The 27,681-nt window shown below is 32.4% G+C and overlaps 1 protein-coding gene across 3 annotated transcripts in view; it reads right to left on the bottom strand.

The window, feature by feature from the left end:
* Positions 1-27,681, bottom strand: part of Pcdh15 (protocadherin related 15) — a 1,685,700-nt gene that overhangs the window by 133,922 nt on the left and 1,524,097 nt on the right. For all 3 annotated transcript variants that reach the window (XM_058578029.1, XM_058578030.1, XM_058578028.1), the window contains 2 exons: positions 7,291-7,431; positions 5,297-5,409 (listed from right to left, as the gene is read on the bottom strand). In XM_058578029.1, the coding sequence (XP_058434012.1) occupies positions 5,297-5,409; positions 7,291-7,431 (254 nt within the window). The remainder of the gene's footprint in view (positions 1-5,296; positions 5,410-7,290; positions 7,432-27,681) is intronic.

The following is a 27,681-nucleotide window of genomic DNA, read 5'->3' as shown; positions in this document are numbered from 1 at the left end:
CTTTTTTTACTCTTTTACAGTCTTTGCAATCACGATCAATGATTCTATGTACATATTGTCTTAGTTGGTTAAAAATTTTAAAATTCCCATGTCCAAATTTGTCATTTAATAAAAATTAATATAAATTTTATAAAAAATATAAATGTTACAATGTTCCTCAATGTAAGGTAGTTTTAATTCTTTTGAATAATGAGATGCTAACTAGAACTGCTTGATTATATTTTCTTGGTGATTGTGATTACACTGTTTGTATTTTTCATACTATATTATGTAAAAATTTACCATATTATATTATACCTCTAGATTGCCACAGAGGGAGGTATACTATTAATTCTTTTAAAAATCTATTCTAAAAATTTTATTTTTTGATATAAGGGTTGTAAAGTCTAAATTTAAATATAAATTGCATATCATATTGAATTGTCATTACAAAATTAATTCATATTATTACAAAATTAATTCATATTAATCAACAATATACAAATTTTGTTTTAACTGCAGTAGGGAAATTGAAATATTTTTAAAGGGTTTTTGATTTTGGAAAATGTCAAGATGTACATATGTATCATATTCTTGCTTTGGATTTGCTGTATTTGAATACTAGAAATTTGAATACTAGAAATTGAAAAACAACCCAGTATTTTCTCTAGGGTTAGCAAAATATCAACTTGTTCAATAAGTTATCCAGAATGCCTCAGGAATATTTGACCTTTCTAAGTTTAAATATAAATTTATATGTACAATAAAACTTTTGAACTTTTGTATTTATGGAAATTATATTTTTAGATATATGAATCTTGAAAAATGAATATAAATATGACCTTAAATATAAGAAACTATTAATAATAAAGGTTGCTACATTCTCATTTTGAGTGGATGTCAAAGGTATGCCTATATAGGTGGCATTTTTTTTTTGAATATTTGTAAATGATATATTTGATTAATTTTTGGATAAATTGTGTAATTGTGGGGTAGGATATTGCATTTCCTACCCCAAATCAATATTCACATCTAGACTGCATGATGTATTTCAGACATGTTGACCTTTCCATGATATTTGCTTCTGAAGCTGATGACAAGTAAATTCCAGTGTGTATAAGACTTAGTCTATCATCCCAAGATGAAGGTCAAATGCCGTTCTTCAGAATGCTAACACATTTGACCTACAGGAGTCAATCTATTCTGAGGTAATATTATTTGTTTAACTATTATTACAATTTTATGTATCTGTATAGATTAAAGGAGAAATTTATTAAATAATTTACTCTTAATAATATAACTATTTCCCAGAAGATCCCAAGGGATTAAAGAATGGAGTCTCTCATCAAATACAGACATGAGTTGGCAATGAGTATATGCCTTGTAGATGTTCATCTGCAGGGAGCACAGTTGACCAATATCCTAGTTGCTGTGCTTTGAAATGTATTGCTGTGTTTGGATGAAAAACATATTTGCTATGGGACACTAGCAATTAATAATGGAAAATAGAGATGGTAAGGCAGGTTCCTTCCTAGAAGAGAAGTAATTATCTGATATTTGTCTATTGCTTGAAGACCACCTTACTGTCTTGTGAAACCACACTTAAATGACACAGTAGTCACTTCAATTACACAGTAGTCAAGGGTGTTTGTGCCCAGTATTTCCTCCTTCTTGGGTTCACAGTATATTCTGGTCTGAAGGTTTTCCTGGTCTAATCTTCTTTCTTTCTCAGTTTTCGCAAATGGAGTATCTCCCTAAAGAAATTACTACTTGTCAAATCTCATATTAAAATAACATAGGACATTAAGGAAATTAATACAAGAATTATTTATTTTTCTGTAAAATAATATAAATTCTAAAATGATGTGTATCTAGTAAGTTTCTAAATATTTAGAAAGTTTCAAGAAATATTGAAGAGAAAGAAATTTAATGAATATTAATGTAGAAATTTAACATATATTATAATATCTTTATATATTTATATGTTAAAATAAACATGAATAAATTGATAAATAATGCATATTTATGCATGTATATGTTACAGAATAATGACAGAGATGACTAGGTTTACAAAGTTCTCTTTCTTAAGCCCAGTCCTTGTCAAGATAATTGCTAATAAATGATTGGAGAGTATCATTTTCCACACTCTCTTACGGTTTAACTTAGTTTCAGTCAAATACTTGAAAGAAGAAGTGAATGCTAAAATTCTGGAAGCTCAGAGAAGATGCATAAAGAATACTTCAAAAGAATAAATGTAGTAATAGTAATATCAATGTAGGGAACAATTTCCCAGCATCCACATTCATCAGAAGATTGAAAGGAACAAGCTCCTCACAACTGTAAGATAAAGAACAACAACAACAACAACAACAAAGGAGCCCAGTCAACTTTGTGTCAAGGCTATTTTCTAAATCAAATAGTAAATTATGAGGTCCACCCAAAAATCTACATGATCTGTTCCATCCATTATGTGATATGAGTTTGAAAACATAATAAGATTAATCTATTTTTCTCAATTTTAAAGGAAAGTCAAATTGTGGACAATGGTATAAACAAAGATAAAAGGATAGGGCTGGGGATAGAGCTCAGTTGGTATAATGCTTGCCTTACATGCACAAGGCCATGGGTTCAATATCCAGCACCACAAACAACAACAACAAAAAAGATACCAGGGTAAATATTTTTTAAACTTCTTCATTATTTTAATGCTAACTCATACCTCTTGACATAGGAGTTATTGCTTGAACTTAATTATTGAAAAGATCGAAAGAAAGAAAGAAAGAGGAAGAAAGATTTAAGCTGGAGGTGATGTTGAGAAGGACAAAGACAGAGATGTTTGAACAATACAGAATATAAAATGCCATTAACTCTTTAAGACATTTGTTTCAGGCAACAGTAGGAGAGGAAAAAGGAAGAGTGATGACATAGGATATAAAAACTTGAAGACAAGAATGTTATTGACATGTCCTTGTTTGTCCAAATGAGATACTGAGCTGAGTGAAGTGTCACAAGCCTGTAATCCCAGCGGTTTAGGAGACTGTGGAAGGAGGTTCTTGAGTTCAAAGCCAGCCTCAGCAAAAGGAAGGGACTAAGCAACTCAGTGAGACCCTGTCTTAAATAGGCTGTGGCTCAGTGGTTAAGTGCCCTGGAGTTCAATCCCTAGTACCCCCCCCCCCCCACACACACACAAAAGGTAAGATATTAAAGAAGCATAGTTTAAAATATGGATGTCACAAATGACAGGATTTTGTTTTGGTTTATAGGTGAGAGTTATTCCACTGTGCATATGTATCGTACTTTCTTTACTCATCAGTTGACGGGCATTAAGGTTATTTCCATCCCTTGGCTATTGTGAATAGTGCTACAGTGTACAGGGAGGATAGAGATCTTTAATACACCATTTCCATTTCCTATGTTTGGATGAACTGGAGATCATTATGTTGAGTGACATAACCAGGCACAGGAAGACAAGTTCCAGGTACCTCACTTATATGTGGAATCCTAAAAGCTGATTTCATAGATGCTGCTTTTAATCAGGTGTTTTTTTTTTTTTTTTTTTGTTTGTTTGTTTGTTTTTTCATTGCTGTGCCCAAAAGACCTAAGCAGAACAATTTCAGAGGAGGAAAAGTTTGTTTGGGGCTCACAGTTTCAGAAGTCCCAGGCCATAGATGGCCAATTCCATTGCTCTGTGAGATAAGGCAGAGTGTTAAGGAAGAAGGGCACAACAGAGGAGGAAAGCAGTTTGGGATGTGGCACCAGGAAGTAGAGAGAGCTAACTCTGCTCTCCAGGAACAAAATATACACTCCAAAGGCATTTTCCCAATGACCCATCTGCTCCCACCACAACCTACCTTCCTACCTGCCAACAGTTATCACCCAGTTAATCTCTATCAACATATTAATGCACTGATTAGGTTAAATTGTCTTGCATTGTCTCACACATGAGCTTTGGTGGGTGGAGAGTAGAATGATAGTTACCAGAAGTTGGGAATATTAGGCAGAATGAAGAGATAAATTGATGAATAGGAAATAAGTAACAGTTAGATAGGATAAGAAGTCCTGATGTGCTATGGTCCAGTAGATTGACTATTAATACCAGTGGTGTGTACAATAGGTAGCAATATTTTACTGTACATTTCACAAAGCTAAAAAATGGTTTTGAATGCTTTTATCATGAATAAGTGCTAAATGCTCTTCAAAATAAATGTTTAATCACTTTCCCTCTTCCTTAATGATGGAAGAGGAATTAGTTTAATTATGTAGCATAGAACAACATTTCTCTGGCATATTATACTTAAGTGTGGACCTGTGTCTGAAATTTCAAAAGAAATGTGAGCAGAAATAAAATGTGCAATTCCCAACTTTGTTGAAGAAATTTCTGGATGTGAGCATCTGCCTGTCCCCGTCTTTCTGCTGACTAAAATGGCAATGATTGACATTATTTTTTAAACAGAATGTAAGAGACACCTGAGTTGGTGTCTGCATGACTGCATGGAGGACTGCATATTTCAACTACTGCCAATACCAAGTGTTCACCTTGCACTTTACTGGGAAAAAAAATTCATGCTTTTGATTTAAAGAATCTAGCCACTAGAATTTACAAGTTTCCTTTTACAGTGGTCTAACCTAATGTTATAGTTTGGATATAAGGTATCCCCCAAAAGCTCCTGTGTTAATACAGAAGTATTCAGAGTTAAAATGATTTCATTATATGAGAACTATAAGCAAATCAGACCAATCTATTGTGAATGGACTATAAGGAATGTAACGGTAGGCAGGTGGGGCATGGCTGGAGTTGCTAGGTCACCTGGGATATGCCCTGGAAGAATGTACCTTCCCTATGGCCCCTTCTTCTACCTCTCTATGCTTCCTGGCCACCTTGAGTGGAGCAGTGCTCTTCCAACATGACCTTCTCTGAAGAAGTTCTGCCTGATTTTGGCCCCAAAGCAATGAAGTCAGGTGACAATGGACTGAACTTTTGAAACAGTGAGCCAACATAAACTTTTCCTCCTCTGAATTGTTCTCATCAGGTATTTTGGTTAGAGTGACAAAAACCTAGGTAACACACCTACCCTAACTAAATCAGGATAATTTGATTATCCTGAAATATAGTGATTTGATTGGCTCTTCCAATATAAATAAGACCACAGGGTCATTGTGGGAGGTATGTATCAAGAATTCAGCTCAAATTTCTAAGATAATAAATATAAAAATATTTTTTCTAAGGAATTTAAACATCAATACTGGAATGAAGATGTTTCTAAGATATGAAACCCTGAAGACTTTATATATTTAAAACTTTTATAGAAATAAGTACCTATATTCTTCTTGTGTGAATCGTGGGATTTCTCCAGGATGTAAGACAAGAATTTTCACTGTGGCACTGCTGGACATCACGGGCTCACCATCATCAAAAGCAACAACCACCAACTTAAAAAAAACAGTAAAATTCATATTAAAAATTATAAACACACAATGATACACATATGATTTTAATGATTGGGCTGCCTGCTTCTAGGAGAGAAAACTGACCATTATCTTATGGCCATGAGATACTAGGTACTACATGGAATATGCTACATTTTCATTTTGATTTTTCACAATAATCTGTCCAGGTAGATGTTATTTTTATTTGTCTGAGAAAACAATCACAAATAAATTACTAACTCTATAGGTAAAAAAAAAAAATAGCTACCAGGAAAACAGGCATACAATACTCTATCTCTTTAATTATAAAATTGTTTTTTCCATTCCTCTGCTGTGTATGGTAAAAGCATGTGCTTTTATAGCACCACTGCAACCATTTAAAAAGTGTTAGATTCAGTCACATCAATGGCAAAAAGCTAATTAGCTTGCTTATAAAAAGAAATTAATTTTTCCAGTGAATTAGTTGTCTGCAAGTTTACAGGGCAAAATATTTTACTCTAGAGAATAAAATTGGAAATCTTTATAGTTTAACTCACTTGCTATACAATACTATAAATAAAATTTATGAAACCAAGTTCATACAGTATTTTAGAAATTGTTCAAATAATATGAATTAGATGAAATCATTAGTTTTGTGAATGTGATAACTATATGTTATTTATTAATGCAATACTTTTACAATTGAGTATTTACTTCAATAACCTATACTGCACCAAGAAGAACTTTAATGCTTATTTTCAGACATCTTAAACACTTTCCTACTTATGTTTCCCTGGAATAAATATCTCCCTGGAAGTTGCAAGTTACTAAAGTAATTCTACCTAGGTCACAGAAGACCATAACCAAGGATTATCCTGAGAACCACAATTTACTTTCTGAGTTAATGCTAGTTTAAAAACAGAGCAATTATTTCAAACAATGATTAAATGATATGAGACAGGGTGCTCATAGATATTCAGAAGAGTAACTGAAAAAGTATTTTATTAGTATAGTTTTAAAGACTATATTCTAAGTGTTATTATCCTCAGTAACTATTAAAAATTGAAATTCCCAAACATTTAAGGAATTCATTACTTATGATAATAGAAAATATATTGCTCAATATTTTCTTGACATGTAGAAACAGGCATTATTTGTTGACTATGTTATAAAAATGTGAAAAAGAAAAGAGGTAATTATATGTTCTATTTCATGAGTATTTCAAGAAGCATAAAATAGAACAAAAACCAAAGAGCTTTAGCAGACATGCAAAGATTAAAAACAATAATATAAAGAGTGGAGTGATCCTATGAAAATGGGTGTTCTTCTAAATGATGGAGAATATAAAGTGAAGGTAGTTTTCTTTTCAAATTTTCCAGATGCATAAGTTATCAACAATACGTGAACTTGATTTAATACTTCTGTTTATGGGTACTTATCTTAAAGAAAAAAGTTAGCAAGAGGCGAATGATTGTCACATAAGTAGTTTCTAAACAGCAGATTTTATTGTTAGAAAATTATTCATAGCAGCCTAATTATCCAACAACACAGTATTAGATTAAAAAAAAAAACATAATGTCATTGAGCTAAAAAGCAGCATGAACAATATGATTGTTATTTTAAAACATAGCTGTGTATTTGCATTTGTATAGAAAATCATTGTAAGGACAGAGATCAAAATGATAATATCTACTTACCTCCCAAAAGGAAATATCAAGTGATTGTTTTTATTTTTATTTGTCCCCCCCCACCCCCTGCTAAGTTTCTATGAGAAAAAAAAATTGTTTTTGATTGAAAAAAAAACAACTAAAAATTTTTTGGGAAAAATATTGATATCTGCTAAGCCAGACTCTTAATCAAAAGGTAAATGTCACATAGACAACGTGAAGAATATGACACACTGACCTTAAAAATTGTTGTTGGTTCTTCATTAAGATTGACTCGAGTTATTACTCTTCCAGAATCTTCCTCTACATCAAAAATACTGGCAGGGTAAGGAAACTGCAAATCATCTACTCTGTATCTCACACGACTTGCAGGTAACCCCTGAAATGAAATTACATATTATTCATTTATTGTATTAAACGAAAACACAGGATAGTGATAAAGTTAAACTGATTTCCAAAATGAATGGCCTTGTAGAAATGAAGAATTATATTTTATGATTTCATACTTTCAGGGATAAAATGTAGCAGAATCATTATTTCTTTAGGATAACTCAATCTGAATCCATGAAGTGTCTTTACTATAGGCTACTTCAAAAGGATTTATAACACAGAAAAACATTAATGGCTGCCTCCAGCATCTTTTCTCCCACATTTATTGTAACAATCACATTTCTCTTCCCAAACACCCAGTGTCTTCCTAATATTTTATCTTCTGAGAAAATCATGTTATTTTTAATCATATATATTTTCAATTATAGGTATTGGAAAATTGTGATACTCAGAGAAAGGTGAAGGGTGGAGAACTGTGTTGAAGTGGAGGAATACGCATGGCAGGGAAAGAAACAAAACTAATTTACCATCTACTCTGTACTAATTTTCATGCTAAATATTTACATGTCAGACTAAATCTTGCAACAGTCCTTTAAGATAACATTAATAAGGAATATGACAGTAATAATAGAAAAATAAATGATAGCTAACATTTGTTGAGTTTTAGATGTGCAAAGCCCATAGTAAAGATGTCCTCTACTACCTGTTCTATAGCCAATGAACTTGAGGCTTCAGGGTTGATAAAGATCGCAACTTTGCCCCTGAGATGAGCCAAGATAAACTGAAAGACCAAACCACAACAAACCAAAACAAAATAAAACATATTTTTTAATGAAAGAAAGTAACATTTGATCAATTTTAAAATGGTATCAAAATAGCCACAATAGGGAACAGTCAATATTGTGTTTGATGTCCTTACTTCAATTAGGGCTGAGATCCTTTTTATTTTGAATTAAATAGGGTGATAATGGGTTGAACATTATCATCTTTCCAGTGCTTAAGGCTTGGAAATCTCTTAAATCCTACAAGTGAGGTAAACAACTCGGGCACCAGATGAGCACATGGTACAGTTTGACTTCAGACTCAGACAGAAGGGAACCATTAAGTTCCTTAGGAAGACAGACAGTAAAAAGAAAAAAAAAGTGGCTGGGTATGGCAGCACATGCTTCTAAGGGCAGTGGCTCAGGAAGCTGAGGCAGGAGAACTGTGAGTTCAAATTCAGCCTCAGCAACAGCGAGACACTAAGCAACTCAGTGAGACCCTGTCTCTAAATAAATACAAAACAGGGCTGGGGATGTGACATACTGGCCCCTGAGTTCAACCCCTGAATTTGTTGGTAATGTTAGAGCCTAAAGAATAGTTCGACTATAGGATAAGTATTTTAGCTTAAAGACTTATATAATTCTCCAATTATTACATGTTCATTCACATACTACACAGCACAATTGATCACAATTTCCTTGGACACATACTTTAGTTTTTTTAACTCTTCTGTATTCTATCTGAGTGTTCTGTTTCAAACCTTTTATTTTTTCCATTTTCTTTTTTTTTTTTAGTTTTTCTAATTAGTTATATATGACAGTAGAATGCATTTTGACAACATCATACATAAAGGGAGTATAACGTCTCTTTCTTTTGGTTGTACATGATGTAAGATCACACTGGTCGTGCAGTCATATATGCACATAGCATATTAATGTTCCATTCATTCTACTATTCTTCCTACCTCCATACCCTCTCCCCTCCCTTCATTTCCCTCTGCCTAAACCAAAGTACCTCTATTCTTCCCTAGCCACCCGCCCCCCTCCACCCCTTGTGAATTAGCATCCAGATATCTGAGAAAACATTAGGCCTTTGGTTTTTTTGAGATTGGCTTATTTCTCTTAGCATATTCTCCAGCTCTGTCCATTTACCTGGAAATGTCATAATTTCATTCTTCTTTAAGACTGAGTAATATTCCATTGGGTATATACACCACATTTTCTTTTCCAAGGCTCTGTCACTATCATTTCTATTTTCTACCTCTACCCTAAGCCTCTAGTACTTCTCTCAGTCCCATGAGTTTAAATATTTTCTGTTTACTAACAGTTCCCAAATTTTATTTTCTGGATAAATTTTCAACCTTTAAAAGACATACTAGTACATAGAATTGTCAACTAGGTGGTCCATGTTTAAATGTGACATAAGCAAACCAGAATCCTCATTTCCTTTTCCAAATTTGTTCCTCCTATGCTGTAGGGAAATAGTCCTACCTTTAATCAAAGTGTATCATCTTAAAGCTCAGAAATGATCTCTGATCCCTCTCATCCTCCATGACCAAAGCATTGCCATGTCTTTTTCAGATGCATGTATTCCCATCTTCTCTACTTACCTGTTCCCTATAGTAGTCTGTTAATTGGCTCTCTGCTTCCACTGTACTGATATTATCTTTCATTTTTTTTTTTAATTTTAATGTTTTATTGCAAAGAAAATTCAAATATAAACCATTCTATTTCACTGTAATGATGGGTTATAAAACACTTGATTTTGCAAGAGAACTTGAAAACCAAATGCAAAAAATCAACATAAACCTATTAATGGGTATGTGATATAAAAATAAACTGTAACATTAGTAACCTAATTCTGAAAAGATATATAAACATACCAAATTTTTATAATAAATTTAAGCTAATTTGTTGTTGTCAGTGTAAAATATAGTGTACACTTTAAGTGATCTTTATAAAGTCTCAATATAAATGACAAAATAAATATCCATAGACTACATTAAGGGAAGTAGGCGAGGAATCAAAGCAAATCACTATCAAAATCGATGAATAACAAATTAAACCATTAAGTGGGAAAAACAGCTATATGAAATAAAGTAGGAGTAGTGAGTTCTTCACTTTTACAATATATTTGATTAAAAATGCATTATTATAAAAAACAATCAATACAAAAAGCTTGACTAACAGAATTAAATCTTAAAAAAAATACAACTGTGTGTAATCTACAGGGGACTCTAAATCTAAGGACACAAACAGACTAAAAGTAAAAGGATATGAGTGTTATACACTAAAATGGCAAAAAGTTATATGGAATATAGATTAGAGCAAAAAGTTATATGGAATAAAATAGATTTTAAATAAAAAACAACTTTGAAAAGGGGACAAAGTGGAATATTATATAAAAATAAAAGGGACATTTCCTTAGGATACGGCAATAAGAGTAGATACACTTGCAACTCACATCATACTTCCCAAATATAGAAAGAAAAGATTAAGAGAATTAAATGAAGAAATATAAAGCAACACTGTAATACTAGGATACTCCAATCCCCCCTTATTCTAAAGAAAAATAAGATCAAACAAAATGGTAATCACAAAACAGAAAACTTTGAAAAATATTTGAAGCCAATTAGACTTATATACTCAATTTTCTCAGTAGCAATACTGCATAGTATTGACTGAAGGAATAAAACAAAGGTTAATGAACATTAAAATATTAAAATTATTTTGTAAACATAGAATAAAATTTGAATTCAGAGTAGAAGGGGGTGTTCAAAAATCCATAAACATGTGGTGCTTGATTGAATACTCTTAAACATGGTCTTGTTCAAGAATTTAAAGATAAAATTAAAAGGTGTTTGTATACCTTGAAGCTATCTGGAGGCTCCATGTAATATCTTTCAAACTTCCAATCTTATTTTTCTCAGAATTATAATAATCTTATTCTAGAAATTGTATGGAATCTCAACATTGTATGAATACCTCAAAATATTCAAAATACAAACAAAATTGAAGAATACTGTTTCCTGACTATTACAAGCCATAGTAGTCAGTTATTAATACTGACATCAAGTTAGACAAAGAGGCAGGCATATGGAATTCTGAGTGAGTGTGGTAATAAACCCTTACATATGTGGCAAATTAAGAAATATTTGCACACCAATGTTTGTTATGATATTATTCAACAGAGCCATCATGGAAGCAAACAAAACGTCCATTGTGATGAGTGGATGGGGCAATTTGGAATACAGAAACTAGAATTTTTTAAAGTAATAAAAGTTAAGACATTTTGCAAAATGTATAACGACAAATCTTAGACATTATGTTAACTGAAATAAGTCACTAACAAAAAGACAAATACTGTAGAATTCTACTAATATAAGATATGTAAACTTAAAAAAAAACCTTCTGAACAGAAAAGTGAATGGTGTTGATGGTGGGGAAAACAGAATTGAGCCCTATATCTTTCAATAACATAAATCATCTCATGAGTTCTGCTTAAAGCCCTCCAAAGCTCTTTAGTCACTCATACACAAAATGGCTTAACTTCTTATTATGCACTATAAATTCTCAGAACATCTTGTTTCTGCTTATCTATTTAACTTTACTTGCTTGCTCATTTCTTGTTCATACATTGTTCCTGCTTCCTCATCTTTTCCTGCTGCACATTTCCAAGATTTTCAGCGACTCAAATTATTCTTCTCTTCTTCAGGTACTCCATAGCACCTGCTTCTAAGCTATTTTTCTCCTTCAACACTACTTGAAATTCTAGTATGCATGTCATCTGTTTACTTTATTCTTTGTCTCCTATGTAATTATACAAGCTTCATAAGGTTAGGAGCTCTATTCGATGATCTTGAATGGTACTTGAACCCTGTAGACACCCAAGGAGCATTTGACTGAACACATGAATTACTGAATGAATTCCCATGTATCAAGTATTCCCAGAAACTCTTAATAAAGTATTTACATATTTTAAGATTTTGAAAATGCAGAATGTTGGGGAATTCTTGATAGAATTTTAAGGAACTGTCAGCTCTGAGATAATATTTGTATACGGACTCCAAATTTTACTTAGTGGTAGGTGGAGAGTTCAGCCACTGAGGAAATATAGAAAAAGAAACATTTATTAAAAAATAAAAAACTTTCCTTAGGTACAACAATGTTTCTGTAATAATCATTCAGATGCCAATCATAGGAAGGAAACTTTGCTTGTATTTTAATAACAATATAGACTAGATTTGTAAGCTATCAATTGAAATGCTTTGCTACATACCAGAGTGTGTGCATTACATGCATTCCCATATTTATACTTAAAAAGAAATCCAGGAGTTCTCATGAACACCTACATTTTACAAAAAAATGAAATCAAAGTTTTAAGAATTAATTCATTTCCTGAAATTTCCCTAGCTAGAAAATGAGAAAGTTATTACATAATCAGACTTCCTTCATACTAAAATACAGGTCCTTATGTGTTAAATCAGCTTACTATTTATCTATGCAATAGTCTTTAAGTGAGAACAAAAAGGTAATATGATTGAGAAAATTCATTTGGGAAAGACGCTTTAGAATTTAATGCCCTAGTAAACCTCGCCTTAGTACATTGTCCATGATGTTATACAGCACATACTCCATCTCACCTTTAGATGAGGAGGCAAAGTTGAAAGAGAAAAATTATGGCATAAACTGTTTTAAGAACAATTTTTCAGAGTTTCTGTTATCAGTACTTATTCAGACTGCCGTCACTAACATTACTTTTGACAATCACAAATTGACCATCAAGATATTTAAAATGTTATTTATATTTAGTATGTTGTATTTAATAAAGCCAAGGTATTTGTGGAACATTTAGAATTATGCTTCAATTGATAAAATAAAAGAAGAAAATGTTCTAGAATTATGGAATATTCTTTCTCCAATGCCTAAAGTATTTGCTGCTAAGAAAATCCTAGAGCCAACCTCTATAGCATTTTGAAATTATGATAAAATTGCATGTATACAAACCTGAACGTTAAGTCACATGTTAGCTCTATCAACAAATTTTTCTTCTCTGATTTTAGTTATTTTGTAGATTATCAGCACATTATCAAGGTATGGCTCTTTCAGAATATTTTTAGCTTATAAGACAAATTTTAACAACATCCTCTATAACTCATCAAATCACCACACTTCATTTTATTTCACACACTATGATGCAAAACTCAGCATATAAAATGATTGCTTCAAGCATATTCAAAAGTTTATTTTTTCTTTTTACTCTCCCTCCCTTACTGCTATCTTCTCTCTTATTCTTTCCTTTGTATTTTTCTTCCCTCACTTCCTTCCTTCCTTTTATTCTGGTCATAGGCTTTTTTTTTTTTTCCAAAAAGTCACCTTAATAGTTACATGACTAGGCTATATAATAGTAAAGGTAATTATCTTTGGGAAATAGTTTTAATTAACATTCCTAACATTGTCTCTGGGACATGTACAACATGAATCAGGTCAAACACTTTCTTTTTGAAAGTCAAAATTATTATGATTTTATTTTTTTAAATGTCATTTTGAAACCTAGAATTCCAAGCACACTTAACAAACAAGATCATTATAAACTTGATCATGTAAAATTAACATTAACATTTTTTAAACATCTTCTAATACTTAATTCCAATCAAAATTGTAATAGACAGGATCTCAGCATTATAATGTACAAAAACCTCAATAATTATATCTTCAAAGCTAAAATAAAATGGTCCACTGAGTTTATCTATTACATATTTTAATATTTATGATATATGTGATATAAGTGGTCAAATTATCATTTAGATAAATGTTAATTTAACAAATAGTTGTTTTAATTTTAAACTGTACTAAGAACAGAGGCACCCATATTTATTTCTATATATTTCCTATAATTCATATGTCTTCTAGTTGAATACATGTAATAGTTAATGATGTTTGTTTTTTAAAATGAACTAAAATATAAAAGTACTTAAATTGAGATAAAATACATAATTACCATTTTCTACTTCACTTATGATACTAGAGTTAGTATGTTACATAGATCTCTCTTTGTGTATAGTTACTATATATATATATATATATATATATATATATATATATATATATATATCAATCTCAATAGAGATTTTCTACCAAAAGAAAAAGTTATCAATGTAGTTTTTAAAAAATAAATCTTCTTAATATGGCAATAGAAGAGTCTATAGCATTTTGAAATTGTGATAAAATTATTCTTCTCCTAACACTAAAATCAGCCCATAGGAATTTATTTCTTGGGGAGTACTAGGGATTAAAATCAGGGGCACTAAACCACTGAGCCACATCCCTAGCCCTATTTTGTATTTATTTTTTTTTTTTAATTTAGAGACAAGGTCTCACTGAGTTGCTTAGTGCCTGGGTTTTGCTCAGGGTGGTTTTGAACTTGAGATCCTCCTGCCTCAGCCTCCTGAGCTGCTGGGATTATAATTATAAGTATGCACTACCTCGTCTGGTAGCCCAAAGGCACTTTGATAAAGTTATTACTAACTGAAATAAGACCATGATTTGATTTATAAGTGACAAGTAAATGACTTCTACTGCTTTTTTCTGATGAACCAAATTTATTAGTTTTTATTTAGGTCCAGAAGCAATCTTGAGGTAGACTAGAGCATTCAGGTTAAATTTTTAAAGATTTAACAAAAGAAAAGCTCATGATCATTTAAGAAGCCCACTGTGCCATTTAATGACTTTGGCACTAAGGAGACTCTTCTTGGTATCTGAACACTTTACTTGCTTGTAACCAGATCTCTCCCTAAGCAGACACAGAAAACAGTTGTCTTCAGAGCACTGCAACTTTGCATAGCTATGAAGACCAGTCTTTGCCTCTGAGCCCTGCTTTATTAGGATAGCTATTTCCATCTATTTCTGTACCACCCAAGGCATACTTTTCTAGTCTTTGTATCTTTTCTTCATACCCTTTTAAACTTACAGTTGTTTTGAAAAATACATTCAAAATCTGGATTCAAGAAAATAAAATAGAGTACCTAGTTATTCACCATCAATGAAACAAGTAATTAGATATCAATTTTATTCTTTACATTATGGAATCCATTTACATTTTTTCTTTGATTAATTGGCCTAATTATAACACCTCTTTCTTGCCATGGTATTTTAATATCATGAGATACAATTTAGGTAGCCATTTCAGAGAATGCAAAACTTCAAATGAGGACTAAAAAATATAGTTTGATTCAACTTAATTTATGGAAAGTTAATAGGCAATCTCATAATCTATATATATTATCATATAAAAAGGTTGAGTATTATTTAAGCCACAAGGGAATTTTATTTTATTGGCATATCAATCATGAAGAACAATTATCAAAATAAAAAAAAAACACAGAAAGAATTAACCAAAATATAAACATTAATTTAATAGGAAAGTAGTTAAAATTGTGTGCAATGATTCTCTTTTCAGAACACCATGTTGACTAAAATGGAGTTCCTTATTATTCTGCAGCCTGGATTCTTTTGAAGGGTACTTGCAGTAAATTACTTCTTTAATTTCTATGGAAGGTGAAGAAATGTGAGAAGAGTAGCAGAACAGATTTTTGAAGCTTACGTGACAGCTATTTCTATAACTCTAAACAAACCTATCTAATAGAGTAAATGTTCCCTCAAATAGTCATGTTTTTAAAAGACTGATGGAATGCTGGTACAGCAATCTTTCTTAGTGTCAACTTCCATTTACCAAAACTTTCTTTGACATTTTCCTGGAATTTTCAAATAAATGATACACTGTCTTTGGAACAATATATTTTCCTAAATAAAATGTTCAAAATAGAACCATGGTATTAGTCGAAGCTTAATCATTCAAGAAAGGCACTATAGATACTAAAATTGAAATTAATCACTGTTTACAACAAATCCCAAAGCACAATTTGCTTACCATTATATAAAATATAATTATAGTTTAAAATTAGTAAAAAAAAAAAACTAAATAATATTATCTATTTCATGTGGAGTATAGTTTTAAGATAGAAAGTTAGAACTGTATAAAACATTAGTAACTGAATTTATAAATTATTTACTTTCTACCACTTATCATGCAGCTTGTATATTCATCATATATAAAATTAATTAACTAATTAATTTGTTAATCAATTTAACACATTTACTGACAAAAAATGGCTGTGATGTGGGAGTACAGAAATGAAAAAGCTAATAGAGAAGTGCTCCAGAATAATGTTCCCCAAATTATATTGCTATATTCTGTCCATGTACTACTATGTAACAACAAATCCCACCATTATGTATAATAATAATGCATCAATGAAATGTGGAAATAAAAAAAACTCATAGCCAAATGGGAGACAAAATTAATCTCATATCCCCTCCTTCCTGATTTTTTTAGCAATAATTTACCCATGTTGTCATTATAAAATATCAAGCTCTTTCTTGCCTCAGATCTTTTCCATTTTCTTGTGTCTCTGTATTCAATACTCCTGAATGATTAGTACCATCTAACATTCAGGTCTTAGTTGACACCTGTTCTGCATATATCCATCCATAATCCACTCTGAGTTAATATCTTTTATATTTTCTTTATACTATATATGTTATAGATTTACTTGTTCATGGTTTTTCAATTCATTATATCTGTCCATAGATAATTTATCCTTGTAAATTCACATTCATCTCTGAAGAAAGCAGATGTGACAGACAGGCTCTTATAGGCATCACATCTGGTCATGTTACAGAGAGAAACACAATTAGCAACAACATTTCTGATGCAAGTCATGAGGAATAAGCATGTGGTGCTAATGAAGTTGATAGAGGTAGAGTTCATGTCTTAGGATTTATAGTCAAGTAGACCCTACATAACCCTGTGCAGACACTCACACATCCCGAAAGGTATTGACTTCATTTTGATTCATAGAGATTTCAACAATAGTGTAGTAATAATGTATACAATAGTGTATACATGGAGTTTGATCTGATTAATTATTTCACTATTAAAATGACAAATTAAAATTATTTCATGTCAAGAATTTTGGATATTTTGTCTTAAACTCAGTGGTGATGAAAGCATACATGTAATAGTATGAAGTAGCATAAATTAAAATATAATTTTATAATCATTTTATTCATTTAAACAAAAACTTACTAATTTTTGGCATGAAGTTTGTAAAATGTGTGCATGTTTTTTATTTGTGGAATTTCAAAGTCTTACTAGCATATTTTCATGAAAACTCTATTCTCAGTATTATAGTTCTATGGATGACACCAGAATTCATTCACGAGTCCAATGATTGATATTATAAGGTTTAAAATTAATACTATAGGCATTCCACTAAATCAGAGGTCAAGTTAAGCACGTTTGTCATCACCTTAGAAATGAGAAAGAGGAGGAAACATTAACATCTTTGTGCTGCAGACTAGCTAAACACTTTCATTCTTCAGTAAGCACAGGAACAACCCAGCAAAATCGGTTTTATAAATTGTATATGGAAATGAGGTTTGAAGAGGACAAGTAACTGCTGTATGGTATCCTGTTTCCTAGTTAAACACAAGGGGCAACAATAGCAACATTTGTCAATAGGTGGGAGGGACTTTGGAGGTTTCTGGCAAGGCATAATGATTCTCAGGAAGGATATGATTTATATGCCTCTTGATAAAGCAATAACTATGTTTGTTTATATATCGTGATTTTACTTCTGAGTATGATTTGAGATATTATGTGATTTATTTGTAGACTAAAATGTGAAAGAGATTATGATATCTTTGTGATTTCCTTTCATCAGCTGAACTTGACATGTATAACTTAATATGTGCTAGTGCGAACATACTTCTAGAATGGCCTTTTATTTAGTATAGCAGAGTGATATGTGATATGGTAAACCAGGATATTGGGGATGTGATTAAAAAATGTGTGATGATGGTGCTAATATTAGGTTTACAAAATCAAAAAAGTGACATAATTCATAGGAATAATAAATGTAAGAGAAAATTATAAATTTATATCAAGAAAATACAAACTTAAAATTTCAATTGATTTGTTATTTAGCATGTTTTTTACTTTCCATTTCCACTTATATTGTGTTAAACATAGTGTGTTTTGACTAAATGATGGTGAGAATATCATTAATTACTATAGAAGGTAATTTCAGACCTCTTTGAAAGATGTTGCAAACTAGCAAACATAGGAAATTCATTTAGAGTCAAATGCACCAAAATAATTAAGTTCCTAATATCACCGGGTATCTTGACTTAACCAGTTTTCTTAAATACATAATTATCAAAAATTATTTACTCAGACCCACGTAATTTTCTTCATATTAATGGTAATCATATTACAGCAGGGAATATTAAAACATGTTATTATCATTAAAACACAAACATTAAGTAATTTCTTCTCAAGTACACAAAGATTCTTCTCCCTGACATGGTTGCTAAATTTCTTTCTTCCCACATCTTTGAAAGTAACTTTGATTTATTTTGTAACTGTGTCATTCGCACGAAATCTTCCAAGTATGATTTGGCACCAGAAATTACTTTAAAGTGGTTTGTATTGTTTTGGCATTCATAATGACTTTGTCATTTTCTACTGGCCCTAGCGGGATGCTAATGTATCCTTTAAAGAGACCAGGAAGAGCTGTACTGTCTAACTCTCCAAGTAGCCATTAAGAAGATCTGCTGTATGGTACCCTGTTTCCTAGTTAAACACAAGGGCCAACAATAGTGACAAGTAGCCATTGAGAAGATCTGTGCTTTTCTGTCCACCCCTTCTGCTCCCCCTTATGACACTGGGGAATATAATATTTTGGCAACTTGTGAGTCAGAACTCCTGTTTATGAGTTCTGTGTGCCAGATGTCACTCAATATGTGCACTAGGTCGGTGTCTATAGACATAGTAGCAACATAGCTGTTAAAGAACCAAAAAACTTTTGTTTTAGGATTCTTTGCCTATAAATTTATGAGGAAATTCATCTTTAAAAGATAAAATTAAATGTGCAAGACATCAAATAACATAATCCTCTAAAACCTCATTTAGATATGTTTCTTAGTTCACAAAGATAACAGGGGCACACATTCGACCTTCTCTTACAAACCAACTCACATAATAAAAGGAATTTTAAAATAGGGTGAACTTGCCCAGAGTTAGGAATCAGTGATCATGTGCCTGCTGCTTTAAAATCCTCCCATTTTTTTCTCAGAGTAGGAGGACAAGAATTCTAAGCACTATCGTTGTGATCCACAAGACTCCACAGGATCCAACCCAAGTTTACAACTCTCACACCCTGAAAAAATGGTGTTCTTTTGTTTATTGCAATTTACTGGTCTCCCTCCAATTTTAGGACCTAATTCTCCATCTTGCCACTTTGAGTTTGCACATCTCTGAACTGTAGCTCAGACCCATTTCCTCCAGAAACTTCCTTGAGTCTCAAGACAAAATCAGACTCTCTTTTATCTGGTTATATGGCACCCCAAACATTTTTTTTTTATTAGAACCTCTTAGGGTTGTCATGTTAAACTTGGCACACGTCTTATTAACTTGCAACGTTTTTAGTTTGAAATTCTGAAGCTAAGACTCATATTGGTTTTAATTTAGCCCAGTATCTGTTAAGTAATAAATATTCCTCAAATAATATTGATATACACCCATGTAATAAATATTGAGGATTTTCCTTTTTCTTCAGACATAAAGTAGAGCTATTTGAGTTAAATGTAATCTATATGTTTTGCAACTCTCTCATCAAAGGATCGGCAAGATGACTTTATTTACCAATTTCCATATCTCCTCTTATTCTCATACCTCTGACCTACCTCCCTTTCCCACTAAAGGGAATCACTGTAATGCAACTAAAGTGTATCTTTTATATAGGCTTTTGGTAAATCGTATTAATGTTCAGCCAATGTCCACTCCCCTTTCTCCCACTTTATATTCCATTGATTTAGGACTAGGCATGTGGCTTGTTCAGGTCCATGGAGAATGAAGGACAGGACCAGAGGATTTACATGGGATCATGTGGTTAGACAAGATTTCTTATGATTCTGTACTTTGCCATGTGAAGAGCAGGCCTGGCTAGAAATGAGTCCCTAAAAGAGAAGATAAAGGGAATAGATGTGAACCCAGCCTGCATCCTGATACCAAGATTAGCGAACCCCTAGGCCTTTACAACCCATAAATAAAAATATCAGTCTTTGTTACTGTGAATCAGAGATATTGGTGTTGTTGAACTAAGCAGTATTTTAGTAGAAAAACCTGTGATAATATTGGATGCATTAAAAAAACTAAACTTTGTGTAATGGTTTTGCTCTTCTCAGCATTTTTACTGAGTACCTGGTTCTTGCATTTGGACTTTTGCTGTGTTCATCAAATCCTGCTGTGTTAGCAGGTTATAGACTAAGTCATCCTAAATAATGTCCACAGCTGTATGGTGTTGTCTCCGATGTGTTATCCCTTAATAGAACAGAAAATATTCCTGACAAAAATTCTCTTGAATGTTTAGTTTTCTTTCAGTATGCACTAAAGACAGCTGTGATGTTGGGGAGAGAACAGGGGAGAAGGCTCTGTGTTATCACAGTGGGTGAGAGAGCTAGTTAAGAACCCTAGCACATAGCTATGGGCAAATAGGGACCTCAACACAGAATACTCAGCCCTGCTACTTATACTTCAAAAACACACTGAGAATAGATCAAGCAAGGGAAAAAACTTGTTGTCATGGTGATGGTTCAGAAGCCCAGTGACTTCCTCATGCCCACAAACCTTGTACCCCACCCCCAGCTCTTGCTGAGGTTAACCAATCTCTAATATTTACAGGCTTTTCAAGAATTCAGAGGAAAACACAAAGAGAAGGATCACAAACAATAGATATATTTGACAGATCACAAAAAATAGAAGACAGCTTTCAGGGACACATAGCATGAGAAATATCAGAATAAATATAAAAATGACTATGTGGTAGGTAACAAAGGCTCCTCATAAATGAGATAATTTAATTATTGCATTAACCTACAAAGTAAGCAAAACTTTTTATTTATTGTGGTAAGAACATGTAACATGAGATCGACCCTGTAAAAAAAGTTAATTGTGCAAAATTTTGTAATAATTTATTGTTAACTATAGGCAAACTATTGTCCGTCAGATCTCTAGAATAAGAGCAAAACTCCACCCTTAAATAATTCAACTAAAAATGGGCAAAGGATTTGCATAGATGATTTCTCAAGTTGTTCAAATAGATATATGAAAATGTGCTCAACATCATACTAATCATTAGCGAAATGAAAATCAACAACAATGAGATATAAAACCTATTAGGATGGTCAATGTATAAAAAATGATAACTATTAGCAAGGATGTGGAAAACTTGGTACACTGAACACCATTAGTGGAACATAAAATAGTGCTACCACTATGGGATACAGTATGGAGGTTCCTTAAAAAATTAAAACTTGAACTACCATTTAATACAACACAGTAAATTCAACCTTTATGAACCATATAAAGCATCAATTTCTAAAACCAATAAATAGGTGGGGGATTGGAAGGCCGGTGGAATAGAGGAGGGGGAACAGTTGTAGGGATAAGGGAAAGGAGGGAAGAGATGCTGGGCACTGAAATGAAGCAAATTATGTTCCACATATGTGTGATTAGTCAGAATGAACCCCACTATTTTGTATAGTTATAAAGCACTAAAAACAAACAAACAAAATAAATAAAACCACTATTTGATACAGCAATGCTGTTTTTGGTAATTTATTCAAAAGATTTTAAGTTGCACCTGAAAGTGATATTTGGACTGCCATGTAAACTAAAGTATTATTCACAATACCTAAGATGTAGATCACCCTAATAGTACATATGATGGATGAGAAAAGAAAATGTGACACACACACACACACACACACACACACACACATTTAATCCTTAAATAAGAAGGAAATCGTGCCATCTGCAACAACATGGATGAACCTGGAAAGCACTATACTAAGTTAAACCAACCATCTTGGAAGGAAAAATACTGCCAAATAATACTTATACAAGGACTACACAAGAGAATTAGAGAAGCAGAGAATAGAATATGAGCTGGTAGAGACTAAGAGAGAGAGAAACTAGAAGCTGCTATTCATGACATGTATATTTCAATTGTGTTATTTTTTTCATTTTCTAAATGCAAGAACTGAAGAGCCAAGTGACTAAGTAAATTGCCTAAGGTCATGAGGTTAGTCAGTGGGGGTTTTTGAAATTGACACCAGATTGTCTAGCTCCAAAACCCATACTCTTGAAGCCACTTAAAACTTTCTTGAGATGATTGATGAATATTTAAGTTTATATCTAAGGGATTATCATATATCAGGTGTAATTAACATAGAAAATAAGATCTAATTATATGTTAATAATACAATGTAATTTAAAGAAGAGAATCTTGCAATTATACAAAAAGCAAAATATTTAAAAGTCAAGAAAAATTAATTTGGTTTCAATCTCTATAATGTTACATAACAGAAAAGAGTGTAACATATTATGTATGGTTGTAAAGTACAAAAATTTGTACCCAAGACACTTACATTGTGTCAATTTGAATGTTATATGTGAAAGCAAAATAAAGTTTCCAAAATGCAATAGTCACAAATAACATCTCCTCAACAAAATAAAAACAGATGTGACTAAAGCAAGAGATGGAACAAAATGGAGGACACATGCCTTCTTGCCCAGCTTCTCCACCCTTTTAGTCTTGGTCCTTTAAATGAAGCCAGATCATCCTGGCATTAAATTAAAACAACTGTGGCAAGCAGTATCTACCTCAAGTCCTCCTTGTGACCTTGCTTACCTTTGCAAAAGAGATTGTTCCTTTATGTAGCAATTTGCTTCCAGTTTTCTCTCACAGTTAGTTATCATATATTCCTTGGTTTGGGAAACCCGTTAATTCTGGGCAAGAGACAGTCTCCCTACCAGTCCTGCACAGGGGTTCCTTGAGAGATCGGTTAGTATTCTTCACTAGCTATGTTCTGACTTAGATTTCTCAGCATCCATGATGAAGGACTGGGGAAGAGTGGAGGTGAGTAGAAATAAGACAATTTCTATTACTCTATAAATACATGCATTTAGATACGCTGAAGTCAATTCAAATTTAATTTGTTCCAAAATTGATGTCATTTATTTCTTCTTAAATTAGGTTCTTGTTCTATATACATTATTTCTGTCAACTGTTGTTAATAACCGTCTTTATTGCTTCATATAAAAATTCTTGATTCACTTAAAAAAAAACTTTCTTTTTAGTTGTAGATGGACACAATACCTTTGTTTTGTTTCTTTTTATTTTTATGTTGTACTAAGGATAGAACCCAGTGCCTCACATGTGCTAGGTAAGTGCTGCACCACTGAGCTACAAGCCCAGGCCTTTGTTTCACTTTTGATTTTACTTTTGTCTATGCTTTTCAACCTTACTTCAAATAGGTATCACTTCTCACACCTGAATGGCTTTGAAGTATTTCCACCTTCTCCATTTTATAGCCAGCTTTTTTTTTTTTCAGATGTAGTAAAGGCAAAAGTTGCCAACTTGTCTCCTAACTTTATGTATTATTTCATCCAATTAAACCTGTCTATCACAGTAAATATTTTTTCCAATGTAAGCATTGATTTTGTCATTGATATGTTTAAAAGTCTTTAGTAGTCTTCCATTTTCTACAATAAAGTGGGTCTTGCACATTTTATGTCTATAAATTAATTTCTAAAGACAGTGCTAATATATTCTGTTAAACCGCTAACATTTTTTGAATTAGATCTATTTCAAATCATATTACACAAACATATGAACATATGATGAATATTTTTGAATCTGCAATTTTTGGATACATTCCCTTTATCAATTTCTTCTATCCTTAGTCAACTGAATCCACTATATTTTTGTAAATAAAAAAACAACTGTTCAGAGCAGGCTCAGAATGAATGAGAACATATTTTTTTCTCCATTCTCTGAATAACTTCATATTATCTCTCATAAACATTTTCATGGATTTTTCTCTTTCTCTATCTGGTCATATCATTACATCCGTCCAGCTCATAATAAATGTTTTTTAACTCATTTATTTATTCATTAACTATTACAAAGTGTCTAGGTTGTTTTGGGCCCGTGTTTGATTGTAAGTCTACTGCCTAAACACAGCATAACTCCAAAAAACAGAAGAACTGTAGATAACAGTAGGCGCAAGGGTTACCAAAGGTTTATTTTAAAGTGTGTTAAGACCTAGAATCCAAACTAGAAAAAACAAGATACCTTTTCAGTGAGGTCAGTTTCCATTTCTTCTGACAAGAATTTTTAACAAGATCACATCAATTAATCCAAAAAAGAGAACTATGAGTGAGCTCCACAAAACTTTATTTCACTCAATTACCAATGGAAATTTGACTTGTATTGTAACCCTCCCTAATCCCATGAAATTTATTCCCATTGGAAAAAAATGAAAATTCTTAATATGTCATGAGTTACAGAGCAGTGCTCTTGCAAAATTCAAAATGAGCAAGCTTCATATACATTTCAATTTATAATAAAAGAAAAATGCATCTTTAACCTTGGTAAGTATGGCAGTTTCTAAATGAGAATAATAATATTTATATCTGAAACAGTTAATTCTCATACTGATCTTCAGTAATATTAACAATGTAATTAATATATGTAGCAATGTAGCAATATATGTTTTGTGGCATGAATTACATAATATAATTATAATGCTATAGAACATGATATATGCCACACAAGGGAAACAAATGACAGATCCTTAAAGTGCATAGATAAGCTTTTTCTAGACACTAACCAAGCTTACATTTTCTCATAAAACCTTCCCCTTTGTACCCATTTACACTTTCAAATCTAATTATAAGCCATTGTCATTTTAAAGATCAAGCCCTAACTGTTTCATGGTGTACTTTCTTTCTAATTAAGTATTTGAGACCAAAGGGATTCAGGTCTGGGGCTATATCATCTCAGTTTTCACAAGCTGACATTCACTGTGAAAACAGTTCCTGATTATTTCCCTGTTTAGCTTTGATGTGAAGGAAAAGAACCACTGAGCTGTGTACATTTCCTTCTCGTGTTCCAGGGTCAGCAATCATAGTTAGTAGATGTTGGTCTTAAAACCAGAAGATCTGGTACATTACTAGCAATAACCTGAATCCATACAGCATAACAACACTAGCTGGTAGATGGTGAGTGATGAAAAGTAGGTCAGTTAAGACAACAAAGGAAAACGATGCAGACAAGCCATACTATTGAGAAATGGCAGTACAGTTTTACAACATTTTGGACCCTGGATAACATCCACTATTTCCCACAAAGCAAGCAAGCAGCAAATTATGGATAAAGATGATTATTGCTTTTCTTGAGCTGTTATACTCTCTGTCAATAAGTTTTGACAGGATGACTATTTGAAGGGTTAAGCATTCTTGAGATGACTATAATTAACTGGCATTCACTGATGACATCATGACACTTTAATAAAACATAGGTATGCATCATAGAACAAAAACTGGCTTATCTTTTTTGCTCTTCGCAAAACTATTCTTGAATGATTGAGATGGGTGTTAAAGACACCTGTGAAAACACATTGCAAATAGTTCCTCGTGTAGCTTGTCTGAACTCAGAAAGGCTAAGTGTCAGTAACTCAAAAGATGGAAAGAAAATATCTCACACTTGGAGTTATTTTTTTCTTTATAAACACATATTTTTAAATAGTGAGAATACTCATATTTGGGAATGATTTTAAATGCAATTACTATTGAGAACTAACATGATCTACTTTTATGGCATATATTTACTTCATAAGTCAATATCAAAGCCTGAAAAAAGAAGTCTAAAATTCTACATAATTTTTACAATATGATATTATACAAGTAAGAAATTGCAAATCTTGCTAATATTAAACATGTTTCAATTACTGTCTTACTTAAACAAGAGTCTTAAAAGTTCTTAAAATGCTTCTATGGAAAGAACAGTCTAACAATAAGAAATACAGTCTTTGTAGTTTTCCTACAGTTCATTTCTGGTTTGTTTGTTATGTTTGCTTTTCTTTTCTTTTATTGGTACTAGATATTAAACCCAGGGATGCTTTATCACATGTTCTATCACCATGTTCCACCTCCAGTCATTTTTATTTATTTATTTTATTTTGGGACAGAAAAAAGTAAAATGTCTTCCCAATCTTTAGAAATATAGGTGTGCATCACTGCCTGGCCTGTAGTTTCCTCCTTGAAAATGAGCGAAAAATGAACTTCATTTATTTGAGTCATTCTATGTCTACATATTCAAAAAAAGACAATGATCTTCAGGGATTTTATCCCTGTTCAATAAATGGAACTCCTATGTGTTAAAGTTTGACCTGAGGTTTCAGAAAGAATTTAAGAAATTCAAATGGAAATTTCACTTGCAGATATGTTTATGATAGTTTGAAGTAAGAAATCTTTTTAAAATAACTTTATTATTTTTTTATGTGGTACTGAGAATCAAACCCAGATCACATGTGCTAGGCAAGTTCCCTACCACTGAGCCACAACCCCACGCCTTAAGTGGCAACTCACATCTCATGTGAATTAATGTCCACCCTCTCAAAAAAGCAAGCAAGAAAAAAGAACTCCTAACAGCTTTAGTTCATGGGGGAAACAACTCCCTGGAATCTTTTGTTTTTCTTCTTCTAGAGCACTTTTGTTTTGTACAAGATGCATTTTAAAAGGCTTAATTTATATTCAGCAGTAATGCTGTCTCTAACTTTGAGACCATACCTAGTTTTTCCATCTGACACTTCAAAGGGTTTTGTTGTTGCTATTACCTAGTTTTAAATGGGTGGTTCTCATTTTGTTCACAAGAAACAGGAGGCTTTGAAAAAGATGTGGTCAATCTCTAGAAATGAAAATTATTATTTCTGAAGCATTGTGATACCTTAAAATACTTCTTCTGTCTTCCTGTCACAAACATAAAATGAAAAGCATAAAAGTCAATCATAATATTTTTGAAATTATGTAATACAGTAGTTATCTTCTGAAAATGGTTTTGGATTCGAGTTTTTATTGCAGATTGGTGGGGGTGAAGGCGAATTGTGACTATACCAATTCAAGGGATCCAATTTGCAGAAATGATTCAAAACCTCAATTTTGAATAATACTTATACTAAAGACTGTTATTGTTTCAGGGATTTGAACTAAATCTGAGAAATGTATACTTTGTAAGAAGTACACTCAATATTCTGATAGAATGACTTGTATCCACCTTTTATCTATTGAAAAGTCAACATCAGATATTAAGTGTAAAATCTGCCACAGTACTTGGAATGCAAGGATAAACTTTTTCCAGCCTCTTTGACACTGATGGATGTGATCTTGATGGCAAGCCAGGTACAAAAGTAACATGCACCAAAAGGAAAGTAAAGAGAGCTTCCAATCACTCCTGCAAGGTAGGCGGGCCTGCGACCCACCCACAGAGCAGGCCCAGCGGCCTGCTGAGGGGCAGAGCCGTCCTCCCCCCCCCCGCGCCTGCCAGGTAGGCGGAACTGTGACCACCGAC

The sequence above is a fragment of the Marmota monax genome, unplaced genomic scaffold, assembly GCF_021218885.2.
Source record: "Marmota monax isolate L192 unplaced genomic scaffold, Marmota_monax_Labrador192_F-V1.1 WCK01_AAM20220418_F8-fsc00019, whole genome shotgun sequence".
Taxonomy (NCBI): Eukaryota; Metazoa; Chordata; class Mammalia; order Rodentia; family Sciuridae; genus Marmota; species Marmota monax.
Note: the sequence above shows the minus strand (reverse complement) of the source record. Positions and strands in the feature narration are given on the sequence as shown.